Source organism: Megascapheus bottae, chromosome 14 (genome assembly GCF_031878675.1).
Source record: "Megascapheus bottae isolate mThoBot1 chromosome 14, mThoBot2.hap1, whole genome shotgun sequence".
Taxonomy (NCBI): Eukaryota; Metazoa; Chordata; class Mammalia; order Rodentia; family Geomyidae; genus Megascapheus; species Megascapheus bottae.
In genome coordinates this window covers 48,334,644-48,352,940 of record NC_143522.1, presented here as the reverse complement: position 1 = coordinate 48,352,940, position 18,297 = coordinate 48,334,644, and the positions used below count along the sequence as shown (strand labels likewise).

General features: G+C 38.6%; 1 protein-coding gene across 2 annotated transcripts in view; it reads left to right on the top strand.

The window, feature by feature from the left end:
* The window catches only part of Srp54 (signal recognition particle 54), a 46,048-nt gene extending 37,411 nt beyond the window's left edge, over positions 1-8,637 (top strand). For both annotated transcript variants that reach the window (XM_090345178.1, XM_090345179.1), the window contains 3 exons: positions 5,152-5,322; positions 7,932-8,027; positions 8,129-8,637. In XM_090345178.1, coding sequence (XP_090201304.1) covers positions 5,152-5,322; positions 7,932-8,027; positions 8,129-8,220 — 359 coding nt within the window. In that variant the 3' untranslated portion in view covers positions 8,221-8,637. The remainder of the gene's footprint in view (positions 1-5,151; positions 5,323-7,931; positions 8,028-8,128) is intronic.
* Positions 8,638-18,297: the final 9,660 nt, after the last annotated feature.

The window sequence follows — 18,297 nt, the reverse complement described above, 5'->3', positions numbered from 1 at the left end:
TTTCTTGATGATAGGCTGTAGGAAATTTATGTCATTTTTAGGTAGTTTTATAATAATTTGAAGGTTCTGTTATAATTATTGATTTGACTTCACGACTGGGAAAAATGTACAATGCTGCTTCACATGAGGTCTGAAATTTTTTTTTTTTTTTTGCCAGTCATGGGCTTGAGCTCAGGGCCTGAGCACTGTCCTTGGACTTTTTCAAGGTTAGAGCTCTACCACTTGAGCCTCAGCACCACTTCCGGCTTTTTTCTATGTATGTGGTACCAAGGAATCAAACCCGGGTCTTCATGCATGCTAGGCAAGCACTTTAACCACTAGGCCAAACTCCCGGCCCGAGGTCTGAAAATTTTTAAAATCTCTAGTTCTTCATGATTTTTGATAGAAATTAAGGTATCTGTAGTCAAATTTGAAAGGATAACAGGACTAGAAAGTTAAATGCTTATTTAAGTTCAGATGTTACAGTATGCCTGCATACATTGTGAATCTGAAAAGATAGCTGAAAAAATGTTTACAAATTTGTTTTTACTCTGAAACATTCCAGGTTACAGCCTGGAATTATACTGGAAGTATACTGCTCCATCTTTGTCATCTTACATTATCACTACTTCTGGTACTTTTAGGTCTTTCATCTGGTCTTCAGCTCATTAACATTTCCCTCCTCTCCCTCCCTCCCTCACTCCCTCCCTCCCCTCCTTCCTTCTCCTCCTCCCTCCCTCCCTTTCTCCCTTTCTCCCTTTCTGTTTCTTTCTTTTACTTCAAGACTTCAAGCTTTCCCTTGGTTTGTTTTCTTTGTTGGCCTTCCATAGCTTTTTCTTTTCTTTTTTCCATACCTGATGCTTAAACTCGGGGCCTGGGCACTGTCCTTGAGCTTTCTCAAGGCTAGCAATCTACTGCTTGAGCCACCACAGTACTTCAGTTTTTTCTGGGTATGTGGTAACAAGGAATTGAAACCAAGATTTCATGTGTGCTAGGCAGGCATTCTACTGCTAGGCCACACTCCTGGCCCACTCTGCAGCATTTCTGTCCTCTCTAGCTTTGAATCTCAATCCTCCAGATCTCAAATTCCTGAGTAGCTAGTATTATAATTGTGAGTCACAGGTCTGACCCAGCTCCATTAGTATTTCTAATCCCATGACCCTTTAATGTTTTTTCCTTATTATTTTTAGTTTTCTAATTCTACCCAGCAAGTATACCAAACATTTATGTTTTTATTTTTTATGCTGGTCTTAGGGCTAGTGCACTTTTTACATAAGGCTGGTGACTACCACTTGAGCCACAGCTTCTATTTTAATTATTTTTCTAGACCTTTACAGCACTGGATGTACAACACTGTTAATCTTTTTGTTGTTTTCTATTTTTTTTTTTGCACCGGTACCAGTTTTATTTGTAACTAACCACATACAAATCACTTACCAATAATAGCTAACATCTATTCCCTAATATATCACAAAACAAACTGTTCCAAAGAAAACCTCACTGTAAACACAGATACTAGTCATATTATCCTAAGCTTCAACTAAAAAGGCTGAGAATGACAAATTGGAGAATTTCTTTCTTACATATAAGTTGTAGACTTTAATTGTAGACAGAGATAATCTGGTTGAAACCAATTCATATCTTCCTTTTCAATCTTAATTTTTAAAAAGCTGGGCTAGGGACGAAACTCAGTGGTAGGGCACTCATGAGTCCATTTAACCCTAGCACTTCATGTACACTCATGCGCCCATGTATGTGCACATGTGCGCACACACTTTTGTTTTCTATTTTATCTCCTCTCTTCCTTGTTTTTACAAGTGTTAAAATTTTATATTTTGGTGGCTGGGAGTTTTGCCTATTGGTAGGGTGCCTGCCTACCATGCACGAAGACCCTGGTTCCATTCCTCAGTACCACACATGCAAAAAAGCAGGAAGTGGCACTATGGCTCAAGTGGTAGAGCTCTAACCTTGATAGCCCAAGGACAGTGCTCAGGCGCTGAGCTGAAGCCCAGGACTGGCAAAAAAAAAAAAAAAAAAAAGAAAAGAAAAAATAGTATTTTGCTTTTTGTGTGTGCCATTCCTGAAACTTGAACCCAGGGCCTGGGTACAGTCTCTGAGCTTTTTTGCTCACTAGTGCTCCACTACTTGAGCTACAGTTCCTCTTCTAGCTTTTTGGGTTAATCAGAGTAAAGAGTCTAAGAAAGTTTTTTTCCTGGACTTTGAACTGTGATCCCCAGATCTTAGCCTCCCACTGAGACTTGGTTGTAAATTCTATTTTATTTTGCCTGGTTTTTTTTTTTTTTTTTACTTACTTTACTTACTTTTTGGTATGTGTTTGTATTGGGGCTTGAATTCAAATATACTCTTGTTTTGTAGCTCATAACTAGTACTGTTTTCTTAGCCAGTTCTTTTTTTTTTTTTTTTTTGGAAGTTAAGTTAAACAGAGTTTTATTCCGCTCCTAGCATGGAGAATCATACTGACCGGTCAGGGCTGCCTCTAAGATGTGAGTGAGTGAGCGACCCCACCTGATCTTACAGGCTACTTTTATAGGCCCCCAGCCATGTGGTTGGGCTGGCCATATAGAGGTGGCCAATGGAATTCAGCATGGTTGATTGATGGCTGGGACAACCACTTCTTAGCCAGTTCTTAAATAAATATGTATGTATTTCGGGATTGTAGCCAGATTTGTTTTGATTCTGTATATTTTCTTTGAATAGTTAATACTAATTTGTTTTTCATTGCCTGAATTATATTATTATTATTATTATTATTATTATTACTTTTGTGGGGGGGGGGTCACAGGGCTTGTATTCGGCCTGGTTGCTGTCCCTGAGCTCTTTAGCTCAAGGCCATCACCCTACCCTTGAGCCAAGCCCCATTTCCCAGTTTTCTAGAGGTTAATTGGAGTCTCAGGTTCTTTTGTGCCAGGGCTGAGCCTCCTGAGTAGCTAGGATTACAGGTGTCAGCTACGGAGCCTGGCTATCATTATTAATTTTTATAGTCTGTCCCTCTTTCCTGAGATCCAGGCTTTCACAGTAATCTATAAAAAAAAATCTTTGTTTTGTCATTACTAGGGTTTGATTTCAGGCCTTTGAACTTATTTATCTTGGTTGTTCTGCTGATACTATGGATTGGCCTTAAATTCTAAAACTTTGGATCTTGGCCTCCCGAGTAGCTAGGATTACAAGCATGAGTCTATGGCACCCAGCAAGTGTGTTTTTCTTGATTCTGTCTTCATCATTGCAAACATTTTTGCGTGTAAAATTAATCATATCTCAAGTGTTTACTCTGTGCAAAGCTATTTCCTGAAAACTACATACCTTACCTTAATCAGATAATGAAACTGAAGTAAAGGCAAATTGAGCAAATTTCCCAGTATTACTGGTGAATAGAAAGGCTCCCTTTAACCCAAGCATTTTCCATGAGTCTGTACTCTGAACCATTATTTGACTAGGGCAAATGGTAGCTCTCAAGCATTTGAAAACCCTATTTTTTATGTGTAACAAGGAAACAAATAGAAATGGAAGTACCCAGGGAAACATTTTAATTTATTATATGAAAAGAGTTGCTGTAATTACAGATAAAACAAAATGGCAGACTGCCTGTTAGATAGTAGACTATCTCTTCTGGAGATATTAAGACAGAACCACTTTCTGCAGGGTTTTATAGAGCTAGACAGTAGAAATTTTGACCAAGTCCAGCCCATTCTTGAGATCATATGCAACAAAAGAAAGAACTGTACGTCATTCACTTAAGTGACCAATAATTAGTGAGAATTAACTCATTATTTGCAGGAAAATAGTAAAACAACCACTAGTAGTAATAACTTGATTATAAGGAAGATAATAACTTTTCTGTCTGTTGTACTCCGGGGCCTGCAAATTGGGATTCCTGAAATAGGGGGCAAGGACTGGAAAAAATAGAAAAGAGACAAACAGATGGGGTCCGGGAGGTCTGCAGCCCAGGTAAAGACTACAACCCCGTTTATTTTCAACTCAAGGCTATATCCCTTCTTGAAACCAGGGAACTTCCAGGTGTTACATCCAGATGGTAAATCAGGGAACTGTTGGGGGTTACATTCATATGGTAAATCTCAGATCAATTGAACAGAACAAGGCCAAAAAACAATAAGACAATAAAGCAATTATCTGATGCAAATCAAAGTACAGTTTGATTCCACTCTGGCTTCCAACAGTTGTAGATAAGTACTTACCTCTTTTTCTTTGCTTATATAACCTAAATTTATTAATTAAAGCTTAGTAATTATTTAGGGCAAAAGTAGGTTGAGTGCTTCAGTTCTTTTTGCAACATACCATATATCCCTGTGTTGTGTGTAAAGCATGGAAAGGGTTGACAGATGAGCTATGTTATAAGCTGGACACATTGAGGCTGGCAGTTTGGCCTGCTGGTAGAGTGCTTGCCTAGCATGCACGAAGACCTGGGTTCGATTCCTCAGTACCATATACATAGAAAAAGCTAGGAGTGGGCCGGGAGTTTGGCCTAGTGGTTAAAGTGCTTGCCTAGCATGCATGAAGACCCGGGTTCGATTCCTCGGTACCACATACATAGAAAAAAGCCAGAAGTGGTGCTGAGGCTCAAGTGGTAGAGCTCTAGCCTTGAAAAAGTCCAAGGACAGTGCTCAGGCCCTGAGCTCAAGCCCAGGACTGGCAAAAAAAAAAAAAAGAAAAAGGTAGTAGTGGTGCTGTGGCTCAACTGGTAGAATGCTAGCATTGAAGAAAAAGTCCAAGGATAGTGTTCAGGCCCTGAGTTGAAGGCCCAGGACTGGAAAAAAAGAGTATAAAATGCTGGGCATGGAGCTCAGAAGCCTTCAAAATGTTCTGTTTTCCTTCTGTAGGTAAAGTACATGTCTGTCTGTTCTTGTAGCTTAGGAATGCCATATGTTTTCATTTAATCTGTGTTCAGTTTTTAAAGCTGAAGCCAATATGCCAGAGGATACCATTTGTTAAACCTGTGATTTAACCATTGACAGTATGTGTTTTCTGTATGTAAGTTAGTTCAGAGTAAGCAGAGAGAAAAATGAAATCATGATTTGATTAAAAAAGAATCTACATAGCTCTGTGAAGTTATATCCTGCTCTTTACATAACTGCTCTGATTGTGACTAATAATTATATACATTTGAAAATGAGTATAATTGACTGTTGCCCACAGAATTGGACAGTACAGATGGTGCCAAGGTTTTTAGTAAACAACCAGGAAGAATCCAGAGAGTAGCAAGAGGATCAGGTGTGTCAACGAGAGATGTTCAAGAACTTTTGACACAGTATACTAAGTTTGCCCAGATGGTAAAAAAAATGGGAGGTATCAAAGGACTTTTCAAAGGTAAGAAAAATAAGTTCACTATTAAATAACTGGATGAAGAGAAATTGAATACCTAAGAATTAAAGTCAAGGAATGCTGCTAATATTGGAAACATCACTGAATAATTTCAAGTTGTAGGGACTAGGGATGACTGCCATGGTAGAGACTCGTATATGTGAGGTGTTAGGTTCCGTTTTCAGTACTACAAAAGATAAGGGTTCTGACTATCTTGTCTGTAATCATAACTACTCAGAAGGCTGAGATCTGAATATCACATTTAAAGCACAACCAGGCAGGAGAGCCACTGAAACTCTCTTCTGTAATTAATCAGGGTAACGTTGGAAGTAGAGTTGTAACTCAAGTGATAGAGGCTAGCCTTGACCAAAAAAAAGCTAAGGACCAGCATCTAGAGTCTTCATTCAAGCTCCACAACTTGTACACACACACAAAAAATAACTGAATTACATGTTATAGTCAACTACTATAACATTTTATAAGGTGATCTGTGATTTACTGTTTGCCAATTCAATGTAATAGACATTTTGAAAAGAAAATGTCATGATTTTATGAACATGCAATATATATATATATATATATATATATATTATAAAAAAAACTTAAAAAAACTAAAAGTGCATATCATATTGCAAAATCTTACAGACCCTATTGGAAATAACACTTGATGTAACAACTACTGTGTTTTTCCAGTAAATCGTTATTTTTATATATTACCAAAAATTCTGTTTAACTACTAATCACTACTATTGTAGCTATGAAGAGATGTTTGTTTATGCTTTGGTTGGACACTTAGGATGGTGACTCATTACATAGGCTGCTTTATCACTGTTTATTTCTGAACAATTCTGTAACACTAAAGAATATTTTTTCTGCTCTGATCAGAAACATAGTTGATGTTAAATTAGTTCTCTAATTACATTTACTATATATACATATGTATAGGTGTATATGTTTTTTATTTAAAAAAAATTTTTTTCCTGTACTGATCCTGGGGCTTGAACCCAGGGCCTGGGTGCTATCTCTAAACTTTTGTGCTCAAGGCTAGTGCTCTACCACTTGAGCCACAGCTCTTTTTCTGGCTTTTTGGGATAATTAATTGGAGGTAAGTATTTCACAGACATTCCTGCCCTAGGCTGGCTTTGAACTGTGATTCTTAGATCTTAGCCTCCTGAGTAGCTAGGACTATGGACAGTATCTGGCTGCTTTTCTGTAGAGTTTATCAAATATCCTTCCCCCTTTATATTATTTTTTTATAATGTAAATATTAAAGTGAATTTATTTGTCAAACTGTTGAGCTGTCAAACTTCAAAGATAAATAGTTCCTTAAAAATGAGGTATTTCGGGCCGGGAGTTTGGCCTAGTGGTTAAAGTGCTTGCCTACCATGCATGAAGACCCGGGTTCAATTCCTTGTACCACATACATAGAAAAAAGCCAGAAGTGGTGCTGAGGCTCAAGTGGTAGGGCTCTAGCCTTGAGAAAGTCCAAGGACGGTGCTCAGGCCCTGAGCTCAAGCCCAGAACTGGCAAAAAAAAAAAAAAAAAAAAGAGGTATTTCCAGGTATTTGTAATTACCTTTTATTTTGTTTTGTTTGAGTTATGATCTTGCTATCTATCCCAAACTATCCTTGAACTTATGGGGCAGCAATGCTGACCTTGTTTTGAGGTTGTCCTGCCTCAGCTTCTCAAAGGCTGAGATTCCAGGAATGTAGCATCATGCCAGGCTTTATTACTTTGCTGTCATCTTTGATACTTTCTTGCTCCCTTTTGGGACCTGTAGGACAATTTAGATAGCATGTTTAAAATTAGTTATAAATCCCATCCTTTAATAATGCTGTTTCATATATTGATTAATGAACAACTTATGCCACTTAAATATTTTTCTCAGATGACCCTAACAATTCTTTGTGGAACTACTGAAGAGCTATCAGACCTTATCTAAGTATTGGTTACTTAATAAAGACACAACCAAAATGCAGTAGACATATATATATATATATATTGTCAAGCGTTTCATATTTTTTACCAGTTTTAAATTTCAGGGGAAAAAATACAGAAGTTGGTTTTCAGTGGCTTGCGCCTGTAATACTAGCTACTCAGGAGGCTTAGAGCCAGTCTAGGGGTGAAAGTCTATGAGACTCTTACTTCCAGTTAACCAACAGAAAACTTTTTCTGGAAGTGGCACTGTGGCTAACAGTAGTAGAGCATCAGCTTTAAGGGAAAATTGCTCATGGGCAGTGCCCAGACCCTGAGTTTAAGCCCCATGACCAACCCATAAAAAGAAACTTTTACAGAAAAATGGGAGCTTGGGCCAGGAGCATAGCCTAGTGGTAGAGTGCTGGCCTAGCATGCACGAAGCCCTGGATTCGATTCCTTGGTACTACATACTCAGACAAAGCTGGAAGTGGCACTGTGGCTCAAGTGGCAGAGCACTAGCCTTGAGCAAAAAGTGTCCAAGGACAGTGCCCAGGCCTGAGTTCAAGCCCCAGGACTGGCTAAAAAAATTAGTAGGTAATATATACAAGTGAAAATAATTCTATAGGTTGTATATTTAGTCAGTTCATCAGACTTTTGATTATATTACATCCTACACTGATAAACACTTTTCTTTTAAGGTGGTGATATGTCTAAGAATGTGAGTCAATCACAGATGGCAAAATTGAATCAACAAATGGCCAAAATGATGGATCCTAGAGTTCTTCACCATATGGGTAAATGCAATCATTAAACTGTATTTTAGAAAGTTTTATTTGGCAAAAATAGTAAAATAGTAAATTCTGCTTGCTAATTTTTTAATTTACTTTCCCTCTAGGTGGTATGGCAGGACTACAGTCAATGATGAGGCAGTTTCAACAGGGTGCTGCTGGTAATATGAAAGGCATGATGGGATTCAATAATATGTAAAGAAGATGCCTTAATATAAACTGACTTGATTGATTACATTAATTGCTGAGACCTCAGAGTTTCCCTCCTTTTTGCAAATGGGGAAAAAAAGTATTTTTCTTGCCTGCCTTTCCCTTTTTCTTTTCATCATTTTTCCTCAGCTTTTCTTTTTCCTATTCCGTCTTCCTTCCCTTTTGATATATGGAAGGAATATATGATTTTTGTGGAAATCCTTATATTTCTGCTCTAAGTTTTCTTCTTTTAGTTTTCACCATCATAACACTTCTTAAGTTAAACAAATCATGATGTAAAATTTTAGTACTTAAAGGTTTTTAATTGTCACAAAGACCAAGCATTACATTTGTAAACAATCCTGGTCAACAAATCACATAATGTCTCAATAAAAGTGCTGTAAAATAAACTTCAAAGTGGTTATAAGTTAAGGGAGTGTTAACTTTTTTAATGGCTGAAAATGATTAGTATATCACACACAAAAAAGGCCAATAAATATATATTATTTAAAACTTTGTCAGGAAACACACCTTTAATGAGAAATATGTTAAAACATGAGTCTTAGGAACTTTTATTTTACAATAATTAAATTTGTCATAGAAAATCTAAGTTGTGACAATTAAGTTGAAATTGAGAATTTGACTATGCTCTGGAATATATGATGTTTGGTATACAATTTGGATCTAAAGCACATTTTTGAAGCCTTAATACATAGTCCGTGATATTTTAAAAGGCCATTTTTATGTTTCTTAGATGCTACTTGAGAAACTGATAAAAACAATTCCGATTTATTAGACTATCACTATTTTCTTTTTTGCTGGGGAGGGATGGGGCTTGAACTTAGGGGCCTGAGTGTTATCCCTCAGATCTTTTTGCTCAAGACTAGTAGCATTCTACTACTTAGACAAATGTATTTTAATTATTGTAAAATAAAGTCTCTCAGTCTTTTTTTCCTCTCTGGGATGGCTTTGAACCATGATCCTCAGATCTCAGCTTCCTGAGTAGCTAGGATTACTAACATAAACCACCAGCAGCCAAAGAACCTAGACTTAGTAAAAACTGTCCATGAGAGTTGTGACTAAATTGTAACTAAATGTTCATAATTATCCATCATGCTTAAAAACTTAGAAATAATAGAGCCAGAACTTAGTGGTAGAATGCTTACACAGCATTCATGAAGCCTTAGATTTGATTACTCAGTATCACATAAGTAGAAAAAAAAACCTGGAAGTGGTGCTGTGTCTCAGTTGGTAGAATGCTATGTTAGCCGTGAACAAAAGTAGTTCAGGGACAAAGCCCAGGTCCTGAGTTCAAGTCCCAGAATTCCCTCCCCCCCTCCAAAAAAAAAAGAGTAAGCCGGGTAGGGTGGCTCATGCCTGTAATCCTAGCTACTCAGGAGGCTGAGATCTGAGGATCATGGCTTAGAGCCAGCTCAGGAATGAAAGTCCATGAGACTCTTACTTCCAGTTAACCACAAGAAAACCAGAAGTGGCGCTGTGGCTCAAGAGGTAGGGCAGGAGCTAAAGAGTTCAGGGACAGTGCCTGGGCCTGGAGTTCAAGTCCCATGACCCACCATAACAAAAAAAAAAAAAAAGAAAAAGAGTAATAGAGCCAAATAAATGATCATAATCATAACCAGAAAGGCATCTCAGTTTAAACCTTGCCAATTCTTTGTTTCTTGCATCCCATTGGATTAGAATCTAAGTTGTCTTCAAAATTCTGTTTCAAATTACAGTTATCATGTATAGAACATGAACCTTAAAGTAATTCTGCCTTTTCTTTTTTGGTTTTGTTACTGGAGTTTTTGAGAAATTTCCCCCATTTGGTGAGTTCAAATAGACTAGTCTAGGCCACCTATGCCAACATCCCAACTAGAGAGATGAGTGGTAGTAAGGGGAGAGAAAAGACATTTAATCTGGTCATATGGGAAAGAACAGAGTAAGGGGTTCTGACTTCTCAAGGGGCTCAGAGGAACTCTTAAGAGTATAGAGAAGGTAAAGGAGTAGTTGGGGGTGTAAATAGCCAATAGAGCAGGTAATCTTGGCCAGGCCAATGGTATGATCAATTATTGTCTTAGTTTTGGTTGTTCAAGAGTTTCTAAAGAAGTTGTTGCTGGGTGCCTGTTATCCTAGCTACTCAAGAGGCTGAGATCTGATGATTGCAGTTCAAAGCCATCCTATGAAAGAAAGTCTGGGAGACTCTTATCCAATTAACTACCAGAAAAACGGAAGTGAAACTGTGGCTCAAAGAAGAATACTAGCCTTGAGCAAAAAGAGCCCAGGTCCTGAGTTCAAGCCCCATGACTGGCAAAAACAAAACAAAACAACAAAAACTAAAACAAGAAGTTATTACTGCTCTTACCACCTGAGGGGAAACATCTAGTCCCCAGGAGTCGATTATTCCTGCTCCTAGGTGCTACCCATTTTATAGGAAATTGCCCTCATTGAAGGTGGGAGGTTAGTCTGTCCTTGCTGAGTAGGAGTTTTGGTCCTATAAAGGCATTTATGATCAGCCTATTCATTCCTGAAATCTGTGATAATTGTAGGAGAGTCAGGAGGAAAAAGAGGCAAAAATAGAGCCAGAGGATAAAATGGAGTTAGATTAGTGAGTATTTCCCTCCAGGTTGATTAACTTATGTGATAAATGTTGAAAAATTAATTTTCAGTTGTATAGCAAATGGCATGTTGTTTCAATTTATGATCATTTTTCCTATGTTTTATTTATTTTTATTTATTTTTGCCTGGCTTGGGCTCAGGGTCTGAGTACTGTCCTTGGGTTTTCTCAAGGCTAGAGCTCTTCTATTTGAGCCACAGCACCACTTCGGCTTTTGTTCTATGTGTGTGGTACTGAGGAGTCAAATCCGGGCCTTCCTACATGCTAGGCAAGCACTCTACCACTAGGTCAAATTCCCAGCGCCAAGTTTAATGTGTTAATGTGAGCCTGTGCCGTAAGTTCTTTTGTGTTTGGTGTGTGTATGCTACTTTTTGCATTTTTTTTTTAATTGGGTAAGTGGGGGGTCTGATCCTGGGGCTTGAACCCAGGTCCTGGGTGCTGTCCTTCAGCTTCTTTTGCTCCAGACTAGTGCTCTACAACTTGGTCCAGTTCCATTTCTGGCTTTTGGTGGTTAATTGAAGATAAAAGTCTGAAGGATTTCCCTGCCTGGTCTGGCTTCAGAACCTTGATTCTCAGATCTGAGCATCCTTAGTAGCTAGGATTACAGGTGTGAGCCAACAGTTCCCACCTTTAACTTTTTGCAATTCTGTCAATTTTTTTTTTCTGTCTTCATTTCAAGAATCTCTTAGCTCCATTTGGCTTAAAGGATTCTCTTTAAAATAGTGCACTTATCAACACCATAACCAGCCAAGATAAGAAATTGAATGGTAGTATTGTTCTTAAAGGGGGAAATCCAGATGGATGATGAGCCTGCCATTAAGAAATGCCCTCAGGGGTGACACTGTTCAAAAAGTAATGTACTCTATCAGATTTATGTAACTGTAGCCTCTCTGTACATCACCTTTACAGTAGTAGTTTAAAAATGCATTAAAAAGTGCAAGGCACAAGGGCTCATGCCCATACTCCTAGCTACTCAGGGGTTTGGAATGTGGCTTAGTGGTAGAGTGCTTGCCTATCATGCATAAAGCCCTGGGTTTGATTCCTCAGTACTACATAAATAGAAAAAGCCAGAAGTGGCACTGTGGCTCAAGTGGTAGAATGCTAGTCTTGAACTAAAGAACTCAGGGACCACACCCAGCTTCAGAGTTCAAGCCTCACAACCAACAAAAAAAAAAAAAAGGGAGAAATCATATAAGCCAGGGCTCAGAGTTTAACTCATGTGGTAGAGCACCTGCCCTAGCAATTACAAGACCCTGAGTTCAAACTCTTGTACCACCCCAAAAGATCAACCAGTATGTAAATTTTAAATTCATAGTAAATTCACACTCAAAATTTTAAAAAGGAAAAGAAAAACTGCCTTTACAAAAGGCTTCAGACTCTTCCTGCACTGTTGCATAAAGGCTTACTACTGAGAGGAAGTAGCCCTTAGATGGGTTCTTTCTCTCTCACTCCCCCCTAAAGTTCCCCTTCTCCCCTTCCCTCTTCTGTTTCTGTTCCCCCATTCTTCCCTTCTCCCTTCTACCCTCATCTACCTTCCCATACTGGTGTTTGAACTAGGACTTCAATGCTGTCTGTTAAGTGTTTTCAGTTTCACAGACTTTTTCCAGAGCTTCAAACCACAATCTTCAGTTATTAGCCTCCTGAGTAGCTAAGATTACAGGTTGTTTTTCTTGATAATGCCTTTTGTGCTTTTACTTGGTTTACTTGCCCATCTTGGTCCTTTACATTTGAGCCAAGAATTCAGTTCACAGGCAACTTTTATGGGTTGACTTGAGTTTTTAAATTTAATTTTATTGTAAAGGTGTTACAGATAATTTTATTGTAAAGGAGTACAGTTACATAAGTAGGTAATGAGTATATTTCTTGTCAAACATTGTTAACCCCTCTCTCAGTTTTCTCCCACTTACCTCCCCCACCACACACACACCATGGTCTGATTTTAAACCAAGATCTTTTAGTTCTCAGCCCCCTGAATAACTAGAATTACAGACATGAGCTACAGCACCAGGCTAAGATACACTGAAGTTTTGGAACCTTCTTCCAGAGAAAAGTCACAGCTACATCAAGCAAGGAGAGAATATGATGACTGCATATTTCCATATTTTAGGAATCATGTTTGCTTACTTTTTCTAGGTATGTGGTACTGAGGAATTGAACCCAGGACTTCATGCATGCTAGGCAAGCACTCTACCACTAGGCCAGACTCCCAGCCCTTGCTTGCTTTTTATGCCTTTACAAAAAGAAAAAGGTTGATGAACCAAAAAAAGTGAGAATTGTTATTGATCATGAGCTAATACTTAGATCTTGGGAAACTGGTTAAGAAATATTAATCTTAATTCTTGCACAAGTGGTGCAAGAAATAGCTCTATAATTGTTGATATTCCATTTGATAAAAAAATAAAAATGTGAAACGCTTCAGTTGATATGTGTCTCTTGATTTTATTCAACTTTCTTCTTACTGTGTTAAAAGAAGCAATGTTTGAAGCAAGATATACCTAATGGTGATTTTTTTTTTTTTTGCCAGTTTCTGGCCTTTTCTGTTTTGTGGTACTAAGGAATGGACCCTGCATGCTAGGCAAGCACTATACCACTAACCCACCTTCTCAGCCCCCTAATTGTTATCTTAGAAGATGGATAATATAATCCTTTATTTTTTGAGGGGCAGGGCTGCTATGTTGCCCAGGCTTGCTTTGAACTTCTGGTCAAGTATCTCTTCTACTTCATCCTTCTAAGATATCTTGGACTATAGGTACATTTCACTGTAGTTGACACTATTTAAACTTGAATCCTGCCTCTGCTGCTTGCCAGCTTTGCCTTTGAGCAAGTTGAACTTTCGCTTACCATTATCATCTTTGAACCTTTGGTTCCTCAACTACAAAATGTTAATAATTGTAATAGTACCTTAGAGTTCTGAGAAAGATGCATCAATACAGGAAGCTCTAATATATGCAGTTCTAGGAATACTAGACTCTTGTCATAGTGAAGTGTCTTTTAATGTTTAAAATCAACAAAAACAGGGCTGAGAATGTGGCTTAGTGGTAAAGTGCTTGCCTAGCATGCATTAAGCCCTGGGTTTGATTCCCTACCGTATAAACAAAAAATCAGAAGTGGTGCTGTGGCTCAGTTGTTAGAGCATTCACCTTGAGTAAAAGAAGCTCAGGGACAATGTCATGCTCTGAGTTCAAGCCCCAGGACTGGTAAAAAATAAATAAATAAGCATTTTATCTACTTTCCTTGTGACTTTTAAAAAAAATGTGATACTGGGATTTGAACCCAAAACTTCACACAGCTATTGAGCCATACTCCTAGACCTTTTGTACTTTTTTTTTTTTTTTTTTTTTTTGCCAGTCCTGTGGTTTGAGCTCAGGGCCTGAGCACTGTCCTTGGGCTTTCTCAAGGCTATCACTCTACCACTTGAGCCACAGCACCACTTCTGGTTTATTCTATGTATGTGGGGTGCTGAGGAATTGAACCCAGGTCTTCATGCATGCTAGGCAAGCACTCTTACCACTAGGCCAAACTCCCAGCCCCTTGTACTTTGTTTTTGAAATAGATTTTAATAACTTTTTGCTGGGGTTGGTCCTAAAATTCTTAATCCTCTTTCCTCCTAAGTGACTGGTATTACACATGTGTACCACCATGTGTGGCTTCTGCATCATTTTGTTGTTGTTTAATTTTTCTATTTCTAAAATCTATGTGCCAGTGATTGTATATTGAGAATCTTTTCTTGAATACTTGTTTGTTAAACATGACATTTGAAATATGATGTAAACGTCAATGTTAATAAAATCTTAAAAAAAATGAAGTGATGTAAAAAAGGGTTATAGTTGGGCCAGGAGTATGGCTTGCCTTGCATGCATGAAGCCCCAGGTTTTATTCGTTGGTACCACATTTACAGAAAAAGCTAGCAGTAGCATTGTAGTTCAAGCCTTAGAGTGCTAGCCTTGAGCTTTCTCAAGGACAGTGCCCAGGCCCTGAGTTCAAAGGAACCAAGAGTCAAAAGGGGGGCCAGGAGTTTGGCCTAGTGGTAGAGTGCTTGCCTAGCATGCACGGAAGACCGGGGTTCGATTCCTGGGTACCACATCCATAGAAAAAAGCCGGAAATGGTGCTGAGGCTCAAGTGGTAGAGCTCTAGCCTTGAGAAAGTCCAAGGATAATGTTCAGGCCCTGAGCTTAAGCCCAGGACTGGCAAAAAAAAAAAAAAAAGACTCAAAAGGGATTACAGTTACACAAGTCAATAAGTAGTCCATTTCTTTTTGTCACCCTTCCCTTGCTCTCTGCCAATTTTTCCCTCCTATTCCCACCCACAAGTTGTACAGTTTATTTTTTCTGGCATCATCTATGAAAATAGTTCCACCTTAAGGAAAATAAAGTACTCTATTTAAGGGATGGGGTAGTCTGAAAAATATTCCTTACTGCGTGTGTATGAATGCACGCATATGATGTGTGTGTGTGTGTGTGTGTGTGTGTGTGTGTATTTAGACAGAGACAAAGAAGAGGGAAAAAAAGTGATGAGATGGAGGAAGTACAAGAGTTATAACAAAGTTGTCTTATTTATTTGATGACAATTCCTGGTTATCGAACTTAGCTTCATTTTTCTAAGCCTTGCCTATACATGAGTAGTTCCAAATTTACCTTTTAGGCTATATGCAGCATTTGAGTGTAGGTCTCAGTTATATTTTCAAGTAGATAAACTACAATATTTGGATTCATTTTTTTTTGTTGTGCTACAATACTAATATTGCAAAATAGTAGCAGGAAATTTCTGTTACCTACTTCTAGTTGATGTGACAGTTTGGGAATAGTGACAAAAATGTAGATGCTCATAAACCATTGGACTCCCTATGTTTTTCTGATGCAATTTTGAATTCTCAGTAAACTAAGAAAAGTACTTGAAAACTATGAAAATACATTCTGCTTCAGAAAAGAAAACTTTAAGTAATGTTTACTTCACAATTTAGAAAACATTTCCAGCTTTTTCTGTGCATGTGGTACCGAGGAATTGAAAACAATCATGCATTTATAAATATTTCCTATGTTTAATAATAGAGATTGTTGGTAGTCCTTGTAACAGAGAAGAGCTTTTGAATACATATAATGTAGAACTGTTGTTTATGAAGGCCAATTCATCAAATCTTTAACAATTAGCTCTTTATTTCTTTTTTCATTTTATTGTAGTTTGGATTTGGTGTTTTAAACTGTTTAAGCCCTTTGTTTATGTGACCGCACAGAATTAGTTCATGTTACTAACTTGTTTACTTCAGCAGCAAGCGAACAATTACCAGAATATAAAACATGGGTTCTCAACCAGTTTAAAAAGGAATGTTCTGGGGCTGGGAGTTTAGCCCAGTGGTAGAGTGCTTGCCTAGCACGCATGAAGACCAAGGTTCGATTATCCTCGGTGCCACGTACATAGAAAAAAGCTGGAAGTGGTGCTGAGGCTTAAGCTGAGAAAGTTCAAGGACAGTGCTTTGTCCCTGAGCTCAAGCCCAGGAGTGGCAAAAAAAAAAAAAAAAAAAAAAAAAAAAAGGATTGTTGTTAGTATTGAAAACAATTTTCTTTTCTTTTTTTTTCTTTTTTTTTTTGCCAGTCCTGGGCTTGAGCTCATGGCGTGAGCACTGTCCTTGGATTTTCTCAAGGCTAAAGCTCTACCCACTTGAGCCTCAGCACCACTTCTGGCTTTTTTTTTCCCTGTGTATGTGGTACCGAGGAGTCAAACCCGGGTCTTCATGCATGCTAGGCAAGCACTCTACCACTAGGCCAAACTCCCAGCCCTGAAAACAAATTTTTTTTTTTTTTTTTTTTGCCAGTCCTGGGCTTGAGCTCAGGGCCTGAGCACTGTCCTTGGACTTTCTCTAGGCTAGAGCTCTACCACTTGAGCCTCAGCACCACTTCCGGCTTTTTTTTATGTATGTGGTACCGAGGAATCGAACCCGGGTCTTCGTGCATGCTAGGCAAGCACTTTAACCACTAGGCCAAACTCCCGGCCACAAATTTTTGTTTTGATTTTTTTTTTTTTTGCCAGTTCTGATGCTTGAACTCAGGGCCTGGGCACTCTCCTTGGGCTTTCTCAGGGCTAGGACTCTACCACTTGAGCCATAACACCACTTGAGGTTTTTTCTGTGTATATGGTACCAAGGAATCAAACCCAGGGCTTTGTATATGATAGGTGAGCACTCTTATCATGGGGCCTTGCATCCCACCTCCACTTTTTATTTATTTATTTATTTTTGTGGCCGTTCTGGGGCTTGAACTTGGTCTGGGTGCTATCCCTGAACTTCTTTGGCTCAAGGCTAGTGCTCTACCACTTGAGCCACAGTACCACTTGTAGCTTTTCCTAGGTATGTGGTATTGAGGAATGGAACCTGGGTCTTCGTGCATGCTAGGCAAGCCAGGCCAAACTCCCAGCCCTCACAGACCCCTGAGTAGCTAAGATTACAGATGTTAGCCACCAGAACCTGGCTTGGTTTTGGTTTTTAGTTTATTGTAAATTTAAGAGAGTGTACAAGAATATTAGGAAGAATGTAAGGAAAAAGAGCAGAAGATAAATGAACACTGAAGGACATCTAAAGGGAGTGTTGGGTTTTTGGTACTATGTTGAATGACAGAGTGTAACAGGTCATACAGGTCAAACATTTCTAATGTGGACTGGCATTAAAATAATATGTAAAGCATCGATAAGTTTTTGTGGTGTATAATTGTAAATCTCAACACTTCAGAGGGGAAGGGAGAGGCAGAAGCAGAAACAAGCAAATGGGGAATTAAGGTAGTCTGGGCCACATAGCTGGAACATGTCTCTAAAAAATCCCCACAGAAGCAAAACAACAACAACAACAAAAAATCCCACAATTAAAAGTATCACTGTTTGAAGCCATCTTGGGTAAAAAAGTCTGCAAAACGCTTTTATCTCCAACTAACCACCTGAAAACCAGAAGTGGTGCTGTGGCTTTAAGTGGTATGATGCTAGCCTTGAGCAAAAAAAGCTCAGGGTCCTTATGTAGGAACCCTGAACAACTTGAGATTAAGCCCCATGAACAACTAATAAAAGTATGTGAAGCTCCATATGGCTAACAATATATTTTGCTTTTGTCTCTACATGTTTGGAAATTTTTCATGCTAAACAGTAATTAAAAAGCTATTTACCTGGAGATAGTCCAAACAGTCAAAGTCATGCAATAATTGATATTATTATTATTATTATTACTATTATTATTTTGCCAGTCCTGGGGCTTGGACTCAGGGCCCGAGCACTGCCCTTGGGATTTCTCAAGGCTAGCACTTGAGCCACAGCACCACTTGCAGGTTTTTCTGTATATGTGGTACCAAGGAATCAAACCCGGGTCTTTGTGCATGCTAGGCAAACACTCTACCATTAAGCCAAACTCCCGGCCCCGCAATTATTTTTAAAAATTTGAGCACTGGCAAAAATGGGAAGAGCTGGGATGTTAGGGAAATGGAGGAGAACGGGGAAAG